At 41.1% G+C, this 25,157-nt stretch overlaps 1 protein-coding gene across 12 annotated transcripts in view; it reads left to right on the top strand.

Moving 5' to 3' along the window:
* DLG2 (discs large MAGUK scaffold protein 2) overlaps nt 1-25,157 on the top strand; it is a 1,061,109-nt gene that overhangs the window by 247,965 nt on the left and 787,987 nt on the right. The window contains exon 1 of one of the 12 annotated variants that reach the window (XM_087758913.1): nt 19,811-19,882. The exons of the other annotated variants lie outside the window; for them this stretch is intronic. Within the exon in view, the coding sequence (XP_087615039.1) occupies nt 19,826-19,882 (57 nt within the window). The 5' untranslated portion in view covers nt 19,811-19,825. Of the gene's footprint in view, nt 1-19,810; nt 19,883-25,157 lie in introns of those variants that run through there. 12 annotated transcript variants of the gene reach the window in all.

Genomic DNA, 25,157 nt, shown 5'->3' with positions numbered 1-25,157 from the left:
ATCAAGGTTATCCTGCCAGATCTCCAGCCGACCCAGGCTTTATACCCCCAGCAGTAGGCGTGTCATGTTATAAGGGGTGGAGACAAGGGAGGGTCGACCCTTAACTCTTTCCGTACAGCACGTGATCTTCCTGTCGCCAGCCCTTATCTTTACTACATTTCCCCCTCCCTTAGCTCCAGTAGTTCTGGATCTTGCTGGGGAAGCTGCGTGTAAAATAATCGATATATGGTAAGACTTATACAGACATGCATCCGTTACGTTCATGGATTTTGCCCAGTCCAGCCAGTATTTCGTCGCGGCTCCCTCATTACTCCCCCACACCATCAGGATGCATAGGGAAATGGTAACCTGTCAAGATAAGACTCAATAGATTGATTAATGTCTATACGGTCTAATATTTCAACTGGGTACCCATTCTAGCGTCCCTTTCTCGGTTTGCACACACGCATACCCACGTCCCAGGCAACGGAGGGAATAAGGGACCCCCATTCACGGGTTTGCAGGTCCCGTACTTGAACCAAAGGGTAAGGCCCTTCGTTCTCATGGAGCCGGAAATGTGCCTGGGTTGCAGTCTGGGTTTTATAGGTGTTCCCTCGAATGGTATGATTTAAGGTAATTAGTGCCTTCGTCAACAGACGCTGTGCCTGAAATAAGGGAGGGTCAAGGGGAGGGGGAGCCCCTGTTCCTGGGCTTATCTTTTCCCCCTCCCTAAGTCGGTCGAGTAACTCTTTTAATGTGCGGTGCGCACGTTCTACAATGCTTTGGCCCGTACTGTTATAGGGAATGCCATGACTCAACTGAATATCCCAGTGCATGCAAAAGTCCTTTGTCTTCTTGCTGACATATGCCGCTCCATTATCTGTTTTAATTTTTTGTGGGATGCCAAGTTGCGCCATACAGTCCTGCCAATGTAAAATAACTGCGAGAGCATTTTGTTTAGCATGCATAGTCGCTAAAATAACTCCACTGCAGGTATCAACTGTGACATGCAGATACTTACGTGGATTAAAGGGTTCATAAATCGTAACATCAGACTGCCATATTTGGTTGGGCTGCAACCCTCGAGGGTTTACCCCTGCCTCCCAGAGGGGACCTTTGGAACACACAGGACAAGCAGCAATCACAGAGCGAGCATCTTGCAACGTAATGCCAGCGAGCCTAGCTAAACCGCGAGCTCCACAGTGGAGCAGCTCATGCAGGCGGAAAGCTCGCCTTAGGTTAGAAGTTTCTTCAACCGCCAGTACGCTCTTTGCTAAGCTGTCCGCTACTTCATTCCCAGCAGAAAGAAAACTCGGTATGGAACTATGACTATTAACATGGATAGGACAGACAGGAGCGGTTCTCATTTGCAGTGCGGTGAGCAACATTCCGGCAATCTCCGACGTTGCCCCAAGTGCCCATCGGCACTTCTTCAGTAACTTATATACATAGCAAGAGTCTGTGATTAGATCCAAGGCCTCTTTGGGCCGTTGAGTGAGAGCCATCCATACTGCTTTGGCCTCAAGATACTGCACGGATTGCCCTTGATCTTGATAACTAATGTGGGTCCACTGACCATCCTCCTGCCATGTAACGACAGCTTTCCCAGTAATCGATGACGCGTCGGTAAAAACCGTGCGGCCTCCGGTGGGTTGTTCAACTATGGCACTAGCTGGCAAAAAATGGAGTACCTGGATTATCTCCCCACAGAGGTGTGGTCTTAGACCTTCAATACGACCCGTAAATTCAGCTATCGCCGCTTGCAGAAGCCCTACTTATGGAAGTACGAACTCCCACTGTGCCAAAGAACAGGGCAATGCGATGACCTCTGGGTCCTTCCCTGTTAAGTGTTGAGTTTGCCTCCGACAGCAGAGAATAAGCTGGGATAATAATGTTGGCCAAGAAATTAAAGCCGTCTTTGGTTTGCCTTGATACAACCAAGCAAAAGGCCAGCCTTTTTCACCATTATTTTGAGGCTCAGGAACAGTAAAGGCAAAGCGTACTCTATCTTCTTCATGCAAGGGAACACTAAAAAAGCAATCTCTAATATCTATAACCACTATTTGATAGTCAGGTGGAATCATGGCCGGAGAAGGGAGGCCCGCTTGTAGCGGGCCCATGTCTTGTATACATGCATTAACTGCGCGTAGATCATGTAGCAGTCGCCACGCTCCCGATTTTTTCTTTATCACGAAAATGGGGGTGTTCCAGGGACTTGTAGAGGGTTCGATGTGTCCTGCGTCAAGTTCTCGTTGTACCAATTGTCGAACAGCCGCCCTCTTTTCCTCTGTCAATGGCCACTGCTCTACCCACACTGGTTTATCTGTCAACCAGGTGAGTTTTAATGGGCGGACACAGGCAGTGGCCATTATGATAAATTTGTACGCAGCACTATATTCATCTTCTGCAAGCAACATCGTCCCAAGATGACAATGGGTAACTCAGCAATGACGGGGTTACACCATGCTACCCTAGCTTGTCCGGATTCCGGATCCTTCAACATAATTTGCATTGGGTTCCTACTTTGATGCGAGGTCTGCATGCCTCCCATGCCTTGCAGTGAACCTCTCGGTTTGAGTGGCCAATCATCTGGCCATAGATGTGATGGGGTTACTGTAACGTCTGCTCCTGTATCCAAAAGGGCTCTTAATACGAGGCGTGGTGTTCCCCCCAACTCTGGGAGCCATGGGGTAACTATAATATCTACTTCTGGTCGTGTGGTCATGTTTAGGGTGAGTGCCACATACGGCGAGGCTCTATCCCCAGCCTCCTCTATTGCGCGCTCCCATCTCCCCAAGGCAGCTGAGTTGGATATTGCATCATTGGAACCACAGGCGACTGTGCTGGTCCCGGGGAAGGAGAGACTCCCTGTGCCATACATTGCGCTGCTGTCGTCGGGCCTGTTGAGCTGATCACTGGGGCAGGTGGGGATGGCACGGCCCTCAGCCATCCCCCTCTTCTCATTTCCCCAGCCCGGTCTCCTTTGCTGATTCCCCGCTTTGCACTGTCGAGCTCTGTGGCCTAGTCGCCCGCAGTGCCAGCATCGTAGGTCTCTCTCTCCTTCCCCTGTTCCGGGGGTGTTTATTTTTGAAGGGCATTGTCGCGCCATGTGTCCTTGCCCCCCACACTTATGGCATGTAAGTCATGCGCCGCGGCAGGCCGCATGGACCACAGCCACTACCAGTTGCATACTTGCACTGTGAGGGAATACCAGTTTGATTTCCCATTGCCCCAGGGATAGGGGTTCCCTCTGGTGGCTCAGGTATCACTGGCAGTGCCGGAGGAGCCCTACCACCCCCCCCACCCCCCCCCCCGATGTCCTGTGCTCCGCTCTCTGTGTGTCCAGCACTGATCGATCACTGGGATACAACGGGGCATCCTCAGGTGTTTTACCTTTTTTTTCTCCTTCCCGCCATCTTCCTTCACGTAGTTCGCGATACCGCTGGGATCCCACATAGGCCCCCGGGACCCAATCCAGCAACCTATCAGTCAGCTCCCTTTCCACACATTGTTGCAACTCGCCCCAGGGGTACTGAGGAAGTGGCAGATCCGCCGGTGCAGGAGGTGCCAAAGGTTCCGTGGGCGGCCGCTCTAAACTCCCCACTTGTATTGGGAACACCTTTCCCAACTCCTTTGTTCCCGCTGCGCCATAGTCTCCCTGCACCTCCCCTTCCTCCGTTGGCTCAGCCCCCAGTAACAACGGTTCCGTCTGTGTCCCACAGGCCACTCCTTCCCAGCCAGCCTGTGTCCCCTCCGAGACTAAACTTGTTGGCTTTTCGTTCCCAGGAGATTCATGCCCCATCAGCACACCACGTGCGGCAGGCCGGCGCCGCCTTGCCGCAAACCCCCTCTTGAGCACCCTTGTCGTTACCAACTTTAGTACCTTTATGAGTTCCGCAAGCTCCATCGCTGTTGCCTGATCACGCCGGGGTCACCACTGTGTAGCAAACACTACACATCAAGGTTATCCCACCAGATCTCCAGCCAACCCGGGCTTTATACCCCCAGCAGTAGGCGTGTCATGTTATAAGGGGCGGAGACAAGGGAGGATGAACCCTTAACTCTTTCCGTACAGCACATGATCTTCCAGTCGCCAGCCCTTATCTTTACTACATGTTGGAAGTGGTCTGTGACCCCTACTGGGTCCCAGATCACACCCAGACTATGCTTGGGAGAATTCTGGTTTGCCAGAACCAAATTGCTCATTTAATAACTGAACAGTACACATGTGCCTGTGTGGGCATGAGCCCCATTTAAATTCCTGATACAAACATCACCTGAATAAAGTAGCTTAGATCTGGCAATTGTGGAGTCATCCTCATAAACACATTCCCTTCATGTATGTTCCTACCTATTACACAAGTTTTAGACAAACCTATGTAGCCTCCAAACAGGAGATGTTACCCTGCACCCATGCTACGGAAACTATTAGTGATACTATTTGTGATCTACTGATAGTGATACAGATGCTCTGATTCATTCAGTGTAAGTCAACCACTAAAGCTTTCAAATTTACCGGAGGAATATCAGTCAGTAATACTCTGGAGTCCACTCCCTGGTATTTTGTACATGTTTTGCCTTTCTGTATTGCTATTTCCACCAGACTGATGGAGAATAAAGGATAGGAACAAGGTTGAAATGGGAAAGAGAGTCTCAAAGAGATGTCCCCTTTTCCATATATATTAATTCTTAGGTCCAGGCAAGGTTATATTTCTCTGGATCATATTTAATATTGTTGTGGCTTAACTCCAGTGGGCAGCTCAGCCCCACACAGCCGCTTGCTCACTCTCCCTGCAGTGGGAAGGGGGAGAGAATGGGTAGGGTACAAGTGTGAAAATTTGTGGGTTGAGATAAAAACAGTTTAATAGGTAAAGCAAAAGCTGTGCACAAGCAAAGCAAAACAAGGAATTCATCCACTACTTCCCATCAGCAGGCAGGTGTTCAACCATCTCCAGGAAAGCAGTAAGCATCATGCGTAACAGTTACTTGGGAAGACAAACACCATCCCTCTGAACGTCCCCACCTTCCTTCTTCTTCCCCCAGCTTTATATGCTGAGCATGACGCCAGATGGTATGGGATATCCCTTTGGTCAGTTGGGGTCAGCTGTCCCGGCTGTGTCCCCTCTCAACTCCTTGTGCACCCCCAGCCTCCTCATTGGTGTGGGGGGGGCAAGAAGTAGAAAAGGCCTTGACTCTGTGAAAGCACTGCTCAGCAGTAACGAAAACATCCTTGTATGATCAACACTGTTTTGCTCACATATCCAAAACACAGCACTACACAAGCTACTATGACGAAATGTAACTCTGTCCCAGTGAAAACCAGTACAAATATGCACATGATGAAATTTTTGCCAGAGTAGCAAAAACCCTAGCTTATGCTGTATAAATGATAGAGTTCCAGATGCAAAAAAACCCCAAAACACTCAGATCTATCAAAAAAAAAAAAAAAAGGCAAAGCAGAATAAGGTATAATTATTAGTCTCCCTAGAAAGAAAAGTCCTTTTGACGACTGTGTCTACTTGACTTTGATTTGAATTTTTATTTTTGCTTTAATAAATGAAATTAAGATTGCATTTAATTTTTAAATGGAGAACCTAAAATGCTGAAAGAACTGTTTGTACATTACAATAGTAAACATCTAAATATAATTTCCTAAGCATGAAATCTAAATATCTTTCAAGCTGAAATCCCGAAAGGTTTAAGAAGAAAATCCTTTCTCAGTAGAAGGGATGGAAATTTTACCCAAAGAGCTCTTTCAGTCAGATGCCCTCAAACAGAAAGTCAGTGTTTGTCCTGTCACCATCTTTGGTGGTTGTGTGGATTTTACCTTAGCTTACTCAGAGCTGCCTTGGGAGTCAAGAGGAGCATCAGTGTTCAGAGTGACAGGTTTTCAATTTCTGGTAAGGAAATCAATATTGGAGACTTTGTCAACCAACCACTTAATGTGCATGGAGAAGGTAGTTTACTTCTGATGTTTTGAATGTTAAGAGTGGCGGAAAGCTTGTTTGACTCAATAATCAGTGGCTGACATGAAGGAGAGAGTCTTCTTCCTCCCAGAGGACAACTGTGAGTTGTGCAGCTGCTTTCACATGGCTGAAGGCTCACTTGGCCAAATTCCCTGCTTCTGTAAAAGGCAGAAGTGTCACTGAAATCGATGGAATAGCTTCATTTCACATCAGTAAGCAGGTTCTTTTCTACACAGTATCTTCCTTCTTCTGGTTGCTGGGAATCTTCATTCTCCCTGTTCATGTCACAAAGGTAAAGGGACATAGCCCATCTGACTGAGCTAATTTAGAGATATATTGTGTTGGCAAAGGAAAATGGGAAAGTTCTTAAAGTGGATACAACCATGGAATGTACACTTTTCAGGGACTCATCAGCCACCAAAAGTAATGCGATGGCCATTACATGCTTGATTTTGCAAATCTTTTGGGGAACTGGGTCTCTGTTTAAGTCAGTGGGTTGTAACCGACAAAATTATATTTTTTTATGTGTAGGCTTTCCTATCTGAAATCCTTTGGCACCTACTGAAGCTATCGCATAATAAATGTTATACAATACTATCCACAACAAGCAAACTAACAAATAACATCAATAACATTTATGTTTGGAAGACAATAATGGAGAACCGAATCCTTAAATACAGAAATTAAGGGAACTGCTGGTGGGTGGGACAGATATTTGGGTATGAGATTGCTTTTCTTTACATGTTGGAAGTAGGCAGTCAGATTCAGTATATGTTGAAATCTGGAGGCTGAACAGTCAAGGACGGTGAATGAGAATGTTTCTGGGGGTGGCAGTGATGCAGTGGCATTCAGAGGAAACGTTACCATGGCATTTGCAGTCTGATGTGAACATATAGGAGATATAGAAGAAGGAAAGCTCTGAAACCAGTGCCAGGATACGGACAGAAAAAGCAAGAGGATACTGAAATCTCTCATTATCCAAAAGTGGCATTCTGTCTTTGTGTGTTAGCAGTTTCCTTTTCCTTCACTGCAGCTTTTGTGTAACCCACTCTTTGACAGTGACACTCAAGTGTGTTGCTCCCTCCCTCAATTACATTTTAGTTATATCTTCCATAAAAATTATTGCTCAAAATGATGCCTTTTTAGTAGGAACTGCAGTAGCCAACTTTTGGTCATTACTGTGGTAATATGTGTTCCTTTCTCTAGGTCAGGACACCCAGTGATATCAGGTACTGTATTGCATCAAGGTTTGATTTTATGTGCATCTCTAATGCAGTTCTGGATGACGATGATGCAGTGGGACACTGCATCTTGTGGGATGATAATGATGTTGTAGGATACCAGTTTTCCAGGGAGATACTCAGCTGAAACCTCTTGCTCAGTCTGCTTCTGTAGCTATTGAAGAAGTCAATGTGCCTGCTTGCTTTTGTTGAAGTTGTCCTCTATGTATTACTGGAAACTTCCCAGGACAAGTGCTGTATCTTAATTGGTACCTATTTGTACAGCACCTGACACAAAGGGTTGTGTTCTGTCGTTGGGAACTGTAGTTGCTGCAAGAATGCAAATAACCAGCACTACTGGTTGTCATAATAATGGTAATGCTTCTGGAGTTCTTGGAGAAAAACAGGTAATATATTTGTCACCCATCTTGATTAAAAACATCTGTTAATGTCTAGGCTTGGGTGTTAGCTATAGATGAGTACATTGTAACTAAGAATCCCTCATAAATATGTAAAGCAAGTTGGGTTACTCCATGTGTGTCTAGCACTATAAAAATCATATTTTCTTAATGGCAGTACTAAAATGTAATGTCTTCGTAAATCTGTTTATATGAAAAATATGCAGAAACTAATAAACCATCAAGAGCCTTATGATTTACAAAATTTAGGCATGTCATTTGCTAAGGCCCCAATTCTATGAAACTGAGATACGATGTCTATATTTTCACAAACTACAGGTGTATCACTGATTCTAATAAAATTATTGAAAGGGCATTAAAATAAATAATAAATGATCATGAAAAATATGCCAGAGCATGTCATTCCCATACATCGAACTTTTATATTTCAGTGCTAAGGTATATCTTGCCATAGCCATAAATAGATCACAAAAATTTTTGCAGAATTCATAGAATTTTCATCTCAGGTAATGTCAGTAAGATAATCATTCCTACCTGGAGGTTGTTATCAAGAGAAATCATTCCCAAGGGTGAAAAAACACTTGAGATTTCATAGTCATTAGACAGATGCATCTTAGTATTTCTAGTTTTGATTAGCAACTTTACACAAGGATGGAGCATGTGAATTTTTGTCGTATTTTTAGTGACTGTAATGATCTTTGATAAAACCTGTCCAACAGTGTCATCCTTGTTATATATAAACTCAGCTGAAAATCCTTTATCTGCTAGTGAAAAAAGATCCTTTAAGAGGTTGTATAACCATTTCAACAACTTTCTAGCCTAAATATATGTAAAACTACTCAATTATATAAAGTATTTAACTGATACAGAAATGATAAACTCTTTTCTCAAGACTGGGAAAAACATGATTTTAGCTGATAAATGCTGTATCCCCTCTGGGATTCATGCACTCTGTTTACAGGAGCTTCCTATTATCCCCATGAGAGTTGCATTGCAAGGTTAGACTCTATATATGAAAAAGAGGCAAGTTATTGCATGTTGAGTTAAAATACTTCAGTGTGGACCACTAGAAAAGGGAGTTTATTTTGGATAGTTACAGCCATACAGGATATTTGTCCAGCTGCTAAGATGTCTCAGATGAAACAGGAGGTCTTCCTCATTAAACAAACAAACAAACAAACAAACAAACCCCAACAAAAAAACCCCAGAGAGGTCACAGGGCAAAGAAGGTTGCTGTTTCTTAAATGGCGTAAAAATAGATCCAGCTAGTTAATTTTGGTCTTATGTGCTGGAACAACCTTGAAAAGATTTTGATGTAATTGTGATGGGAATGTCCTCTGCTGGTCAGCTGGCCTGGGTGGGAGCTTCTCTGAAGAAGGAAAACATTCATGAGGAAGAAGCAGCAGCTTGTGCATAAATTAAAAACAATTTTCTGGTCTTGCCTTTGTGGTACTGAAGTCTCTAGGCACCTAATGGCCTTTCCCTCCCTGGCCCCCAATTTTTATGTGTGTATATATATATATATATATCTAAAATTACAATGAAAAAGATCAGGCAATTTAATTAGTTAATGTTTATAAAGCTCTTTCAAGATCAACAGAGCTCCGTAAGTGGCCTGCATTATTAATTGATATCAATATTTGTTCAGAAATTGAAAGTTGAAATTGGTGACATTATTAGTGTGCATAAATGAGCTTTTTTCTTAGTTTAATGTATTTGTTAATTGGCTTTGCAAATTTTTTTACTGTTTTAGTTTACAAGTTCTTTAGAAGTTTCAGCTTTGTCAGCTGGCAGTGAGTAAATGAATATGTCATTATTAATTAACACAGGCAGTCAGAAGATACTAGGTATTAACACCATCACAGTATCTAGTCTAACTTAAGTTGAGCTCAGTAATAAATATTTCCAATAGGGCAATAGGGAAAGAAAATGGTAGAAATTCAGGTGAAACAGCAGCGTGCCTCTAGCCACACCTAATTCAGGAACTTGGAGGGGGGCGGGAATACAAAGTCCATTCCTCAAAGTGGTTAAAAGTAGATGCATTCCGTTTTTTTCGAGAGCTAAATTAAGGAACTTGGATGAAGTTTGTCGCAATCTTTATGAAAGAGGTCAGAATCAGGAATGGTTCCTAAGAAGGACTTATATCTGGCATAAACATGTGTTGCCTTGAGTAATGAGCTTTCTGATTGCATCTTCCTTTCTCATTCATCATACCATTGAGTTTACGCATTGTAGTTTCTCCTATGTAGTGTATTAGGGATTGCAAATGGAAAAACTTCATTTCTGGGAGCTGAGTCCCAAATTCATTTGCTGACTTCCATTTCATACCCACCTGATCCACCTCCTTGGTATTGATTTAAAAAATTTCCAGGACTTCACGAATACGCAGTGGTATGTGACGCATTGGCCAGCTCCATCTGGAGGATGGCTTGCATTTATACATTTACACTTGATACATATGGATATCTTCGGGTTCACTGCCATTTCTGGACTTGGAATAGATGAGTGCTGCGCACACTTTATGGCCCTCGGACATTTGCAGGACATCAAACATTAATGGGCAACCTGGGGATTTGGCAGCGGCATGTTAACATAGGAATTTCTCTTACCATTTAAAACCATGTGGTCATTGCTAACAGGAAACTTAACTACCCCTGACAACCACTGCTTACTAGTAAACCTAGTTAATGCAAGTATGCAGGCTGACTGGATGAAATTGGGAGCACTATTAATTTCTTACTGTGCCTGCATGTTAACTCTTTTGTTAACCTTTTGAAGACTAAATGACCCATACATGGACTTACTGCTAGAAAATAACCATTTAACACAGAGGAGCAGTGACAGGACAATCGGGTGTATCAATGAGAGGCAAAGAGGCGAGCATCCACCTCTTTTGAAGAAAGTAGATGCCATTGAGCGGTGTCTGCTTTGAACTATAAGTATATGACATATAACAGCTAAGAGAGCCTCACTGCAGCCTGAGACGCAGGGGTGCAAGGATTTTAGCATTCTGTCAGCAACCAGTGAGACATCATGTCCCAAGTGATAGTTATGAGGGACATGATCAAAGAGGTCTTGTATTCCCTCTTGGAGGACTCAAGGCTCTTTTCTTGTTTTTAAAAGTTTTATTTTTTTTTTCTAATATATATATAACTCAAATGCCAGTGGACCTGCTTTTTCTCCTGTGTGTATTGGCATAGATTAATTTATGAATATTTTAGGTGGGAGAATTGTGCTCCTGCCCATGGGTATGTTTTACTTATGTTTTGAATAACCTGATGATTCATTTTAAGGTTGAAGATTTTTCTTTTACTGTATGAGGCTTGGTTGTGTTCTTACTGCTCTTTGGTTTCGTGATTTAAACATAGATGACTGAGAGGACTTTATTGTTGGACTTGGGATTAAGCTTAAGCTTAAGCTATGAGCTCAATAGAGTTACTTGCTATGAATTCTGTTTAAAAAGTCCCTTACAGCTGAAGAAAGTTACTTTCTAAAGTGAAGATGCAAATGCAAATGCCTGGTCTAGAGGCTTGAAAAATGATACAAACGTAAATAAAAATGAGCGGAATGTACAGAATGGTGAACATCAGGACAGCAGGGCAAAAGGAGGCACCTGAGGAAGCATGCTGTTTGGTTTTGACAGGATACAATGCAGAGAGAAGAACAGCCAAGCCAGTGCTCTTTAGGGATGCACAAACTTTATCCAAAGTTCATACATACTGCTCTCTCCAGCTGCAATTCCTACCTCACCAGTACAAACTGAGAATTGCATCATGCATGCACTGAAACGTAGCATGAGCTATTTTGAAAAGCCCTTCGATTTTAAGCAGAGGTTTCAATGGGAGCTATGAGCTGTGGAGTCTCTATGGCTACGTAGCAAAACTTAAGAATCCAAATCAGGTCTTTGCTCAGGGATTTTACGTGGAGTTTCTTGGATTCTGTGCATTCCCCTGGGAGCAGTGTACACTGGGCAAGAAGAATATTTGAGCTGGATTGTGCTGTGCCAATTGAAAGGCGTGAGTAATAAAGAATGGCATTCTGCTCTCCCACACAAATAACAGTTCCTGAAGGGCTGGAGAAAGAAAAGCCTCCCCAAACAGGGATCTACATTCAGGATGAGGGCAAGAGGCACCACTGCCATTCCCACCCTCCCATTTTGCCCTCTTCCAATGCAAACTCCAATAGACATCTAGTTCACTACCACAGGCAGTTTTTTCCACCTTTAATTGCTTCACATCCCATCTTCTCTGCTTTTATTTTCTGTGACTAAAGTTTGGTATTTTTACTCTTCTTTACAGACTTACTCCTACTTTCTCTCCTGTGGTGTCTCACCCACCTTTCTTTAGGGAGATAAAAGGTTTTTTGAATTAATATAGTTTAATAAGCAGGAAAAGAAATTCAAATGTGTAGACTATAAAGCTAGATTTCTATTCAGTATTTTATTGTACATTGGTAAGAGGTAGAGTATTATGAACCCTTTGCATTGCCTATGAATATTCACTGGACAAATAACCACACGGACTCTGGCTGTTTACTTTTCACTTTCATGTTTGTTTTCCAGTGATTCTAGCAAGCATGTTTACTAGCAGGAATCCCTAAGAAATCCATCAGTTTTTCAAAGATTGCTGGCTTCCACATTAGGGAGCTGATCATAGGAGTTAAACTTACCCTGCCTATAAACAGAAACGGATATTCAGCCAGAATTAACCACTATAACTGGAAGCTGGAATATAAAAGATTCACAATAAACTGCTGGTAACTCTTCACAGGTTAAACAAATATCAGCACAAAATATTTGTTGTGTAATTGATGTAGAACAAATAATTTGGAGAAGCATGTAAGCAACGTGTGGGCAGTTTCAATAAAAAAAGACTAATTAATCAAATAAGAGACAAATTAATCAAATCAAGCTACCAAATTGCTGCCTATCCACAACAGATTCAAATTCACTGCTACTCTTCTTATAAGAAACTCTCATGAACATGTGCCGCTGCTTGGAAGAGGCTGTATGCAATTGTAGGCTTTGGGCTTTGTTAAAGTTTTAACAGGACTTGAGTTAGGTCAGAGTTTCAAATATAGTGTTCTTATTATTGATCTCTAATTCCATCTACTATGTAATACCAAGGAGACGAGACTAATAAGTGAGTTATTTAAATGACGTCACATCATTTGTCATATCTAGCCTGTTCTATGTTTCACTTCTGCCCCATTACAAAAATGATGGGGAAAACCTAGTTCTTACAATGGTATTGATGACTAAACTTTGCTTAATCATTTTTCAGGTATATTAATATTTGTAGGATCATGCACATGTGCACCGTAGCCTACTTACAATGTCTATATAAACACTTGATTACACAGCAGAATGGTTTCTTCAGTCTAACGGCTTTCTGTGCTGCAAGTTGCCTTGGCTGGTTGGAGACCCCCAGGGAGACTGTCATTGCAGGGTAGGGGGAAACTCAACCAATACTGAATTTTCTTAGTACCACTTTCTGCCTCTGGTATGGGACATGTTAGGGCTGAAATGAGCTGCAGAGATCAGAACTATTCCATTTCAGTTTCTGAGTGAATATTTTCTGACAGCATGCTGGACAGCAGGGAGGCACAGTCCTGCATGTAGATTGCAGTCAAGGATATGTTTGCTCTAGGCTAATTTATCCACTTGGGGTAAAAGAAGTTATGGACAACACCATGCTGTTCTAACTAATTCCAGTATCGCAGCTAGCTTATTTAGAGCTAGAACAGATACCAATGCACTACCCTGCAGGCTGCAATATTGATGTATGCTGGAGGGTGAAGCCTGAGATCATCTCGGCTGAAGAGTACTTCACTTCTTAATATTTCTGTGAAATCAGGCTGCTGGGTCACAGCAAATGTACAGTGGAATGTGAGACTGGGAGTAAGACTGGCTCCTTCAGAGAGAATAGGGTTTCCCCTGCCTGTCTGCACTCGGTCCTGCATGGGACTGGGGGGCAGTGGGGTGGGTGGGAACCCGCTCCCCAGCCCTGTGAGCCTCTGCGACATGAAGGGCTGGGTCCCATGGAGTGAGATGGGTGCAGAAATGCTGCTTTCCTGGGGACTGGTTGCTGTGGACCGCATCCCCTCAACTCACACCGGCAAGTGGGGAAGGGGGCGCAAGGCAGCGTGCTGGAAGGTGGGTGTCTCACTACGTCCTTTCTGGGAATGTGGGAAGAAAATGCCAGTCCTATCAAACTGAAGTGTAAGCAAGCCATTAGTTTCCCTTGCCTCTGGGAACACAGAGCCAAAGAGAGAAGGATAAACAGAGAAAGGTATGTTAAGGGTCGGAGAAAAACCAAGCCACTGCAATATTTATATCTTGCTGCAGAGATTTGACATTGAGCCACAGAAATGGATTTCTTTTTCTTCCCTGTCTGAGGCAAGATTTTCCTTTTACTTTCATTATGGGTAAGTTCACCATGTGGATTTCCTTTCCCAGGCAGTTTAAGAACAACCACAGTTATCTTACAGCAGACTGGTGGATATTGCTTCCAAAAAGTGTGTTACATTGGTCACCTGGGTCAAACCTGTTCTTCTTATTGCTCATGACACGAAAACATACATTAGTACATATCTAGCTTAACGCTTGAGCAAGGTCAGTTGATTCTGTAAGCTGACCTGGTACTTCTGTGTGTGCTTAAATCAAAGCTATAATCATTGCAGTTACCATCATATTAGGTTTTGAAATTGAAGTGGTCTATTTATAATCTTCACATTACCATGTTCTGTCTCTTTCTAGCTCGATGACTTGTTTTTTATATTTTATTTATTTTTATTATTTTGTATTTCTTAGTTATTCATTAATTTATACAACATCTATTGCAACTATAGCTGGGAGCTACTGTTAGGTATATGGCTTTTTCTGGGAATGATCAAGCCTGGCCTCTGGACCAGGAGACAGTTTATGACACGAGCAGTCCAGGATGAAGTTTCTCTTGCATTACAGGGTGGTAGGCATGGCAGCTACATGTTCCCTTGCCTCATAGAGAACTGGCATAGTAGTTACACCAAATGGCATCCCAAGGCTACTTGGCACAGGAGTTACAGTGCCTGGAGTGACACTGTACCCTGACTTGGCTGCATTGTTGTTTGTTGAGCCCAGCCTTGTAAATCCTAACACGTCAAGACCATTGGCTACCATATCTCAGTAGCCAATATGTTCTTGTAATATCTAGACCAATTCTGCCTAGAGACATTGATAAATTCAGCAGGTCACAAAGGTGATGTAAAGGCACCTTTTCACTTTCCTTCCCTATTATACAATCTCAGAAAACCTGAGAAACAAGGTGCTTGAAAGCAGGGAGCCTATCTGAGGAGCTCACTGAAACAATGCATTTACAGACAACTGGAGTCCTCAGCTACTACCAGCGTATATGATTTCACTAGTAACTAGCTCCCAGGCAATACCATTGAGTACTTTGAAGTCAGAACTAGAAATTTAGGGCTTAGGGATAGTTGTGTGACCCAAGAAAATTATTTTATTCCTTGCATTTATTCCTGTTGTGTTGGTTAAGCATTGGGAGACATTGGGCCATCATATTGCACATCTACTGAAGTTTCCAGATACTTGCCGTGAGCAATACTAAGTAGATTACATTGCAGAAATCTGGTCTGAAATCTACTGAAACCTATTTAGCTGGCACAAGCCAGAGTAATACTGTTAAACAGTGTTGAAAAACTGCTGTGCATACATTAATTTCAGACAATATGCACATTATCTTAAAAAAACTCCCAGTTCCAGAAAAGAAGATTACATGAAAGATTATTCAGCACTAAGATGAACGATGATGCTTTTTCTGCTTTTGACACGCAATAAAAAGTACATAGGACAAAGTACAAAGTCAAGTAGCATTGGAAAGATATGTACACATCCTAAATTAGTATGGGTCCCAGGTGAGTAACATCTACATAATGACCAGTCCCCAGACATTCAGTTGGGTACTTGGGATGTTGTTTTGCTAAAAGGATTTGAACATTTCTGGCTTCCAGGAGATAAGAGATGCCTGCAGCTGTTGGAGAGGACAAGTTTGAATTTCCGTTTAGAAAATTACTTTTTTCACCTAGCAGTCATTGGGTTCCTGAATTGACATGGTGACTGTTCCAGCCCTTTCTGATTCATAGAGAGTCTTTTTTGTCTTGGCTTTTGAAGAGAGAATGACAGGCTGAAAATGGTCCCAAATGACTATCCTTGCATATGGTCTCTGGTCGATGTTTAGGTTTTAATTTAGTGTTTAACATCCCTCTAGTGAAGGCTGATGCAGGAGAGCCCATTAACATTCCTGTCTTTCAAGACTGCATTCCTCATGGCTGTCCACTCTTTGTTAGCCCGCTGCTGAGTTCTGTGCATCACAGGGTTGGTTATCGGGTTTCAGGCTTTCCCATACACAGATTAATTTCTTTTCTGGTCTTTTCTTTTCACCTTCTTTATCTATAAATCTTGGCTATTTCCTCTCAAGGTTAGGCTATTTCAGGCTACGGACTGAATATCAAGAGGTGACTCAGCTTTTGCATTACTGGTGGAAAGGAATTCCTTAGATCCTCCATCCATTTTTGTAGCTATCTGGGAGGAAAATAAGGGGATCAATCACGTTTCCAGGGAGCGTGTGTAGAGATGGGATGCAGTTTTGATTAACCTTCCCTGCACACTTAAGGAGCCTTTTCCTTTGGAGTCATACACAAAAATGGTGGCTTTATATGTGAAGTAGATTGGTCTGGTTTCTATATGGGGGATTTAGTTTATTGAGCTTTTATTTTATTAACAAAAACATTATTTGGATTCCAGTCTGTGGATTTAGTAATACAGTTGTGTGTGCCTTGTGCCATATCAATAAATACAGCAATACAGCAGTGCTTCCTAGCATGGTTCCATCAGTTGCATTAAGCCTAATTCCTAAGATTAGCTTGGGCACACTCTCAGTAAAATTTTGGGCACCTGCCTGAAAGCAGAGGGGATGATAAGTCTGCCTACCATAGCTAAATATCTGACAAGAACAAGGAGTGAGGCAGGCCTCTCAGGACATGCAGAGGACAACCTACCTGGCTCAGGCACTTGTCACTCTCCATAGGCAGAGGGAACTCAGGAGACTCCAAAGACCTATATGGTCTGCTTAATTTAGGTCTCTGTCTTTTCCATTGCTAGTAATGGGGAACCAAGAGGAAAAGTCTATCCACTCAGCCCTCCTCTGAAAATGATGGTGAGTGATCTAAGTGGTCCCAAGTGAGTGATCCAAACACAAAGATCTCAGGTGAAAAGATGGCATCATTCTTGCTGCTGCATCACTACTGTGATGCTAATGGTAGTCTTGACTTCATCTGGATTTTATGCTTCTTAGAGATAATTAGACAGAGGTCAAAGAAGGGTTTAGTCAGGGTTTAGGTGTTTATCTCCCCAAAGGTGAATTGAATAGGGTTTTAGGTTGGACATAGTTACCAATTTATCAGAATATATGCTTTGAGTGTGTGTTAATTTAAAGATGAAAACAACTTCCAGGGTAAATCAGGAGATACGAATTACTTTAGGTATCAAAAGGCTTTTAGCAGCTCTGGAGAACCTGTAGAACTCACAGACTGGGTGGCTATATGAGGCTTTACATGGGTTTTAGGTGTCAGGCTAGGTCCCAGATTAGTTGGGATTAGATAGACTTGATTTAACATTGCTTTTATTGTGGTTGTTTTGGTAGCATCTGATAATCCTACAATGTTTAAAAGACTTAATCGTCCTCCTGAGCTAATCTTCATATATAAGAACCTGAGATCTTGCAGGTTAAACATCTTGCTCTTTATCACACTGGTGGGTGCCTATGGCAGAGGAGGGAGTTAAACTAAGTCTTAAGAGCCACGAGCTGTTGCCCAAACCAGTGAACTCCTGACCTGCAAAAGGCAGTGAGCAACTACCGCTCCACTAAGATTTTTCATATGCAGTTTCTCTTTTTCTTGGAATTAAAGAATATTCCATTACTAGTTTCTTTCTATGTCCTATTTCTGCAGCTGGACCTTCTGACCTGTTACCTACATAGCTCTGAATTGTATTTTAGGCATCAAACTGTCAGAGGCTTCTTCAGAAAATTTGTCTAGAGGGCATAAATTCCCTTCCCCTCTCATGCCCTCACCTTGAACTTGTTTTGTGTGGCGCTGGTAGAGTAACCGGAAATAATGTAGTAAAATAAGGAGTAGTAAAATAAGGAGTAGAACGATTCTTCTTATAGGCAAGATGAAGACATTGTAGGCTGCTCTGGATGCTGCATAGCTACCTTTGGCGACTATGGCTCAGTGGAATGTAAAATCACGTACTAGGAAAACATTAACACAATAATTTAGAGGTTATTTGAACGGAAATATGAGTATGTTGATGGTGTATTCTAGTGGAAAGTCCAGAGAAATGTTAATAAATGACATCTCGTTGATTTTGGTATTTTACTAAGAATATAGCAATGCTAAATGCTTGATCAATTTTTTTTTTTCTAGAAATATGGGGTGCCAACCCAAAGATGCCTTCAATATGTGCTGGGAGGGTTGCGAGAAAGATCAAGTTCCATTCTTGAAATCAAGCATGCTGCTTGTGATAGAGGAAGGTACAAATAAATGCATTCACACAGGGAAAAATACTTCGGGAAATGCTGTAGGTGGTAAAGCACAAAGCTGCACACTGTAGGTGTTAGAGCACAAAGATTCAATAAGCATGGAGATGTGTTTGCTCAGATTAAGGAAATCAAATATTTCAAATCAGTCTCTAAAGATGACTTGAAAATATTAACTGCTATTATATTTTTCATCTAAAGCTTTGCAGACTGAAGCGTGTCCTTACTGAAAGGTAAGATGCAGTTGCAGTGCAGTTGCAGAGCAGCAAGGACTGCGAGTTGTAATAAGAACACTGACATTTTGAGACTGATTACTGGGAATGATACCATAAATACCAGTTTGCAGATGAGTAAGCTGAGGGGTAGACCTGTTTACCACACCTGGTAAGCTGAAAGAGAGGACCTGAGAGCCTTGGCTCTCAATCCAGGCTCCGTCTGCCACCAGTTTGTCTTCTAGTATAGAGAAATAACATTATATTTTACACTATTTGCTATGTAATAATGAAATAATGAATAAACAGATCTTCCTTGTAGTAGCAGAAGCAAGAAATGAAAAGTAAATTATGATTTGTTTTGGTCTCAAATATTTCCCAGTTCTATTAATGAAAAAAAGGTTTTACCTATTCAAGCTGTGTAGGGCAATATGTAGGCAGAAAATGCTTTATGCATGAACTTCAATTTTCATTCTGATTTTAACAATTAGCATTGAATTTTGTGTTAATTATCTAAAAAAAAAAACATTCAGATTATGGTAGATATATGAGATCCATGATAATAGGAAAATGTTGCCATAGACACAGCTGTTCAATGTGACACTAGGACACTGCTGCTTAAAGAAACCCACTGAAGTTGTATTTCACAAGGCCCTGAAATTATGCAGTTGTGAAAAATTAATTATAATTCTTTCACTGAAGTGGTGGTATTGTAATGTTGATTCTAAAATATTCAACAAGCTATTTCAGTTCAGAGGGCTGTCAAATGACAGAGAAAACTAATGTATCGAAAGTACTGAGAAATGTTTAAAAGTTTTAATTATAGCAGGTGGCCAACATTTCTGAGCGTTGCATAGCTTAATTTTGAGTTTTAACAGCTTCAGTTATAGCTTCGGAATATAAAAATCCATCTTATAAAAATCCATCTCATAAATTGGCATGAAATTCCACTACTTATAGAAAACATAGGGCAAGAAGCAGAGAACAAGGCAAAGCCAAAGTATGAAATGACAGCTTTCTGTTACAGACAGTAACACTGGGCAGTTGCAAGCTTTTCAAGATTGTTCCAGTCTTATGCTTTTTTTGTGTGTGGATTAGCAAAAAGATACATCTGGATTTGGGCCAGAAGGCCTGGGCTATCATCTAGCCTGACTTCCTGGCCAGAACTCCACTGAAATCAGCAGGCAGCAATCATCTGCCCATTTAGTGTGTTTTGTGGTTTGGCTTGTTTTTCAAGAGCGTTGTATACAGCAGCAGCATCCATTAATAAGCAGATTTCTAAACAAGTATTTCGAGAGATACATTCTTATCATTACAAAGGGTAAACTTATGCATGCACATAAACACACGCTCTGTCAACCATTAAATTTAATTCTCATTACGTTATTACATCACAGGTTTTGTGAAGGACCAAGAGTCATCAAAGGTGGGGAGATGAGCAACATTCCTGTGTTGGTTTGGTGGAGGATGGAAAAAAGCCCTTCCTATGGTGTATGTTTATTTTATTTATTTATTTCACTTATTTCTTTCTCTTCAGACTCAGATTAAAAAAAAATCAACAGCTATATTGCATCTCTCCAGCTCACAAAAGACTAACCCAAATGCATTCTTTTATTTTCTAGACATGAGTCACCTCTCACAACAGATCCTCCTATCCTCCTCCCTTGTGATAAGAGAAAAATCTTTTTATAGTCCAGTTTGACTTGTCTTGCTGAGTCACTAACAAACAACTCTTAGTGGGCTTTCCTCGATTCTGATTGATAAATACATATGTACTTCCACTCGAGAGGGACAGAATATTTCTATCATCTAGATCAGGACTGAATTCCCTGACTTTCTGAGGAATCACTACTAGTTTATATACTTTCTATCATTTTTGCAGTGTTTATGGGAGTAAACTCCATGTAGGAACCAAATCAGGAAACCACACTTGGATTAACAGTACCCAAGAACTGTGAACTTGATATGAAATTGTTCAGATGATAGTATTCTTTTGTTCAGAACACTACTGATAATTGCATTATGCCCTTACACTGTATCCAATGTCCCAGTCATTGTGACTGGACAAACATTCACAAACACCTCTTAAGCATAATTCAATATATGGATTCCGCTTTGAATGTGGTGATGAGCAGGGGATAAAGATACTCTCAGACTGTATTATTCTGCTTTTGTAGAACAGCTAAAGTAGAGCTGATAATCTGCCAAAAGAATACCAGGGAGCACCAACTCTTTAGAACTGAGGTTTACATACAAACTCACTATCATGGTGTGTGCATTAACATTTATTTTATACCTTAAAGAACATCGGTTAAATACTTTGAAATTAATAAGATGAGGTTTTAGTATTGGCTTTAGTAGAGGTAGATTTTCACCCAGTGTATACCATATTTTACTCTGATTTTATTTATTTTTGGGGCCAGATTCTCATATTTTATAGGACTGTAGATCTTTATGACACTTTTGGAATTAAAAGGTTACGTGTATTATGATTGACAGTAGACTCTAGCTTTGTTTTCCTAAGAGATCTGATTTTATTTTTGGTTAATGTGTGAAATGGGGCCTCCTATAACTTCTTTGGGTCAAGGGGAGTGCTATTTCTAAAACTATTTAAATAAAGTATTAGGGAACTGAAAATTTTCATCTCGGATAAATACGGCTCTAGTCAATTGATATTCCACTGTCAGCATGCATGTCTCATTCAGTCTTGTCCTCCATGCAAAAGAGATATTGACCCTGTGTACTACACTGAGAATAATTTTGCATATAGATGCGATAACAAAATGTTTATAGACAGCCCCATAGCCAGAAAGATTGCCAGAGATTTTTAGCTTTTATAAACAGTTACACAGAAAGCAGTGCTAAAGTCAGTTAGCTTGTGAAATATCATCAGATTATAGCAGTAATTTGCATTTTATAAGATATTTCAACTGAAGACATTCTCTGAATTTATCTGATCTTCACTGCATGTGACTCATGGGAATACTGAAGTGAGAAGAGGACATCCGTGGAAGAAATGTGCAAGGCAGGGTATTTTAAAAGGAAACCTCTAACTACTTGGAAATAATAGAACTGGTTAAATAATATCAGTGAAAAAATGTTCTTTAACTGCTGGGAAATAATAGAATTGCTTAGATACTATCAGTGTAAAAAGTTTCTCTTCAGATGTAATTTGTTGAAAATATTTTGCAGGTTGAGATAAAATTTTCAGTGATAAAAAGTTGAAGTGAATCATTTTGACTTTCTAGACTAATTTTGATAATATTGAAATCCTCTATTTTGGTGCTGTCATTTACATTTGCTTTATAATATTAAACTAGTATTACAAGTTAATATTCTATATTTTATTTTTCATATAGTCAGCATTTTTCTTTGCGGAAAGAAAACATTCCAGTGGATTAAATTGAAAAAGCTCTCAAGGACATATTCAAATTTTGGCTTTGTGTGCCAAATTCTCCACATCTCAAGTCATTGAAGAGAGTGTCCAGAAAGAAATAATCATGCTTTGTCCACAACATTTGAGATCCCATTAGTTGCAGACCCTAAAGAGGTGAGGTCTAACTGCTGAGACAGGCCTTCTCAACAGTTTTCAGAAACAGTGGATGAAATTCTCAAAAGCAACAGTGAATTCAAAACTGTGTTGTCTGATTAGCTGAGCGTGATTTAGAGGATGTAGTTTTTCTCACTTGCTGCTAGGGAATACTTTTGTTTTAGGAATCCTGTTTGAAAGAAGATATAATTCACTCTATTTTGGCAATTTAGAAATAATTTTTCAATTGGTGTGTAGGAGGCATAGAGAGATGTAGCAGAAAGAGCACAAGCAGTGCTCTTCTCATTATGGTAATATGTATATGGAAATTAACCTCTTAATGGTTCCAAAAAGTTAATTGCTATATACATATTTATATGTATGTATGTGTATACATTTTCCTGTTTTTAGTGATGTCTAAGTTTTAAAACGCATTCTGAGCACCTAGTGGAAATAAGAAAATTGCATCACATCTTTTGTAAGACATCAGCAACAGTAGAGTGATACCAGTTTGTAAGTGACAGAAGGTCATGAAAGATGAAACCTTTTTCTCAAGTCACTTGTGTTCCTGGATGCCTCATTTCAACAGGGCAATGCAATTAACAGCCATCGATGAGGTTGCAGGGTAACATACAGGAAGGATAAGTGACAGACATATGTGAAAGTGCTGCTTCTGAGAAAGACATACACCTTGAGAACTTTCTGTAATTAATTTGTATTTACAAAATAGGAAACAGCTCTAGAGGTACTAGTGGAAGGGCAATCATAGAATCATAGAACGGTTTGTGCTGGAAAAGACCTTTAAAGATCATCTAGTCCAACACCCTTGCCTTGGACAGGGACATCTTCCACTAGATGAGGTTGCTCAAAGCTCTGTCCAACCTGACCTGGAACACGTTCAATGATGGGGCATCCACAACTTCTCTGGGCAACCTGTTTCAGTGTCTCACCACCCTCATCATAAAAAAATATCTTCCTTATGTCCGATCTAAACCTACCCTCTTTTGGTTTAAAACTGTGACCCCTTGTCCTGTTCGTACAGGTCTTGGTTCTTATAAGCCCCCCTTAAGTACTGAAAGGCTGCAATAAGGTGTCCCTGGAGCCTTCTCTTCTCCAGGCTGAACAACCCCAACTCTCTCAGCCTTTCTTCATAGGAGAGGCGTTCCATCCCTCTGATCATTTTTGTGGCCTCCTCTGGACCCGCTCCAACAGGTCAATGTTTTTACTGTGCTGAGGACTCCAGAGCTGGATGCAGTACTCCAGGTGGGGTCTCACCAGAGCAGAGGGGTAGAGTTACCTCCCTCTACCTGCTGGCCACGCTTCTTTTGATGCAGCCCAGGATACAGTTGGGTCTCTGGGCTGCAAGTGCACATTGCTGGGTCATGTCCAATTTTTTTCCGCCAGTATTCCCAAGTACTTCTCTGCAGGGCTTCTTTCAATCCATTCATCCCCTAGTCCGTATTGATACTGGTGATTGCCCCAACCCAAATGCAGGATCTTGCACTTGGCTTTGTTGAACTTCATGAGATTCACATTGGCCCACTCCTCAAGCCTGTCAAGGTTCCCCTGTATGGCATCCCTTCTCTCTAGCATATCAGCTGCACCACTTAACTTGGTGTCATCTGGAAACTGGGTACAGTGCTGGTCCCAATATGGGCCCCTGAGGGACACCACTTGACGCTGATGTCCATTTGGACATTGAGCCATTCACTGCAACTCTTTGTATGCAGCCATCCAGCCAATTCCTTATCCATCAAATAGCCCATCTGTCAAATCTGTATCTCTCCAATTTAGAGACAAAGATGCTGTCTGGGACTGTGTCAAAGGCCTTACAGAAGTCAAGGTAGATGACATCAGTTGCTCTTCCCTTATCCAGCAATGCAGTCACTCCATCACTTCATCGTAGAAGGCTAGCACATAATTTGGGGATGATTTGCCCACTGTGAAGCCATGTTGGCTGTCTCTAATCATATGCCATCTATATGCCTTGACATAGCTTCCAGGAGGATCTGCTCCACGATCTTACCACGCACAGAGGAAAAGCTACTGGTTGGTAGTTCCCAGGATCCTTATTTTTATGCTTTTTAAAAATGGGTGTGATATTTCCCTTTCTCCAGTCACTGGGTACTTTGCCTGACTGCCATGACTTTTCAAATATGATGGAGAGCAGCTGATCAGCTACATCTGCCAGTTCCCTCAGGACCGTGGGATGCATCTCATCGATTCCCATGGGCTTGTATATGTACAGCTGAAAATAATACAGCTGAAATACAGCTGAAAATATTTTGACTTGATGGCTAAAAGAGGAGCTGAAGTAAGGAATGAAATCATTGGTAAAACTACAGGAAAAGTCTCAATCAGTCATAGGAGTTTTTTGCTGACTTTGTTGTTCTTCCTAGGATAATTTTTTAAAGTCTTAGTCTGGGGATTATTTTTATGATTTGGATAGTGCTAGAGGAAAAAGTATCTAGGTTGGCCAGGTGTCTTCAAATGTTGGGAGTCGCAGGTCCCAGGGGAGATATAGATACAGCATGCATCACCAACTTTCACAGAGATAGGTTGCTGACAAGGATTTTTGTAACATTAAGTGTATAAAAAATATACTGATTTTGAATGTTCTTTTCTTTTTTAATGAAAGAAAATAGATTATTAGATTTATTACATTATTAGAATAATTAGATTACTTATTTATTCTTTACTGAGCCAAATAATTTCCTTTTGACCCTTAAGGCTCCTAGAAATACCTAGACTCTTGATTTGGAATCATTGAAACATAGAAAATATACTAATTCCCTTGTAAATGGTTTAACTTGTTAATTATCCTTTGTTTTCACACACTATGCAGGTTTGAAATAACTTTTCAAGAACAGGCTAAATTTAAACATATTTTTAAAACAAGGTATTTGTCTCGTTGATCAGATTTCTAGCTGAAGTTTGTTAACATATTAAGCTAATAACTGTTATCAATTGAATGAAGAGGAAGAGTTACAGCATGGTTAATGAATATCCATCATTGTACTCTCTATTGTAAAACCTAACACTTGTTTAATGAAAATATTTGCTACATCAAAAAAAAAAAAAAAGCCTACACTTGTGTTTTCATGAAAACATAGGTTATGTCCACTGTTACACAATTTTCTATCAAATTTGTCAATCTAACAATAGGTTCCCTTTAGTTTCCTTGACTAAAATCACAGTACAAAAAATAAAATCCTGGGTCTTTTGGCACATACAGGT

This window comes from Nipponia nippon, unplaced genomic scaffold (assembly GCF_047370975.1).
Source record: "Nipponia nippon isolate SJK-2023a ecotype South Korea unplaced genomic scaffold, ASM4737097v1 scaffold_2, whole genome shotgun sequence".
In the NCBI taxonomy this organism is placed as follows: domain Eukaryota; kingdom Metazoa; phylum Chordata; class Aves; order Pelecaniformes; family Threskiornithidae; genus Nipponia; species Nipponia nippon.
This window is presented reverse-complemented; position numbering and strand designations above follow the sequence as displayed.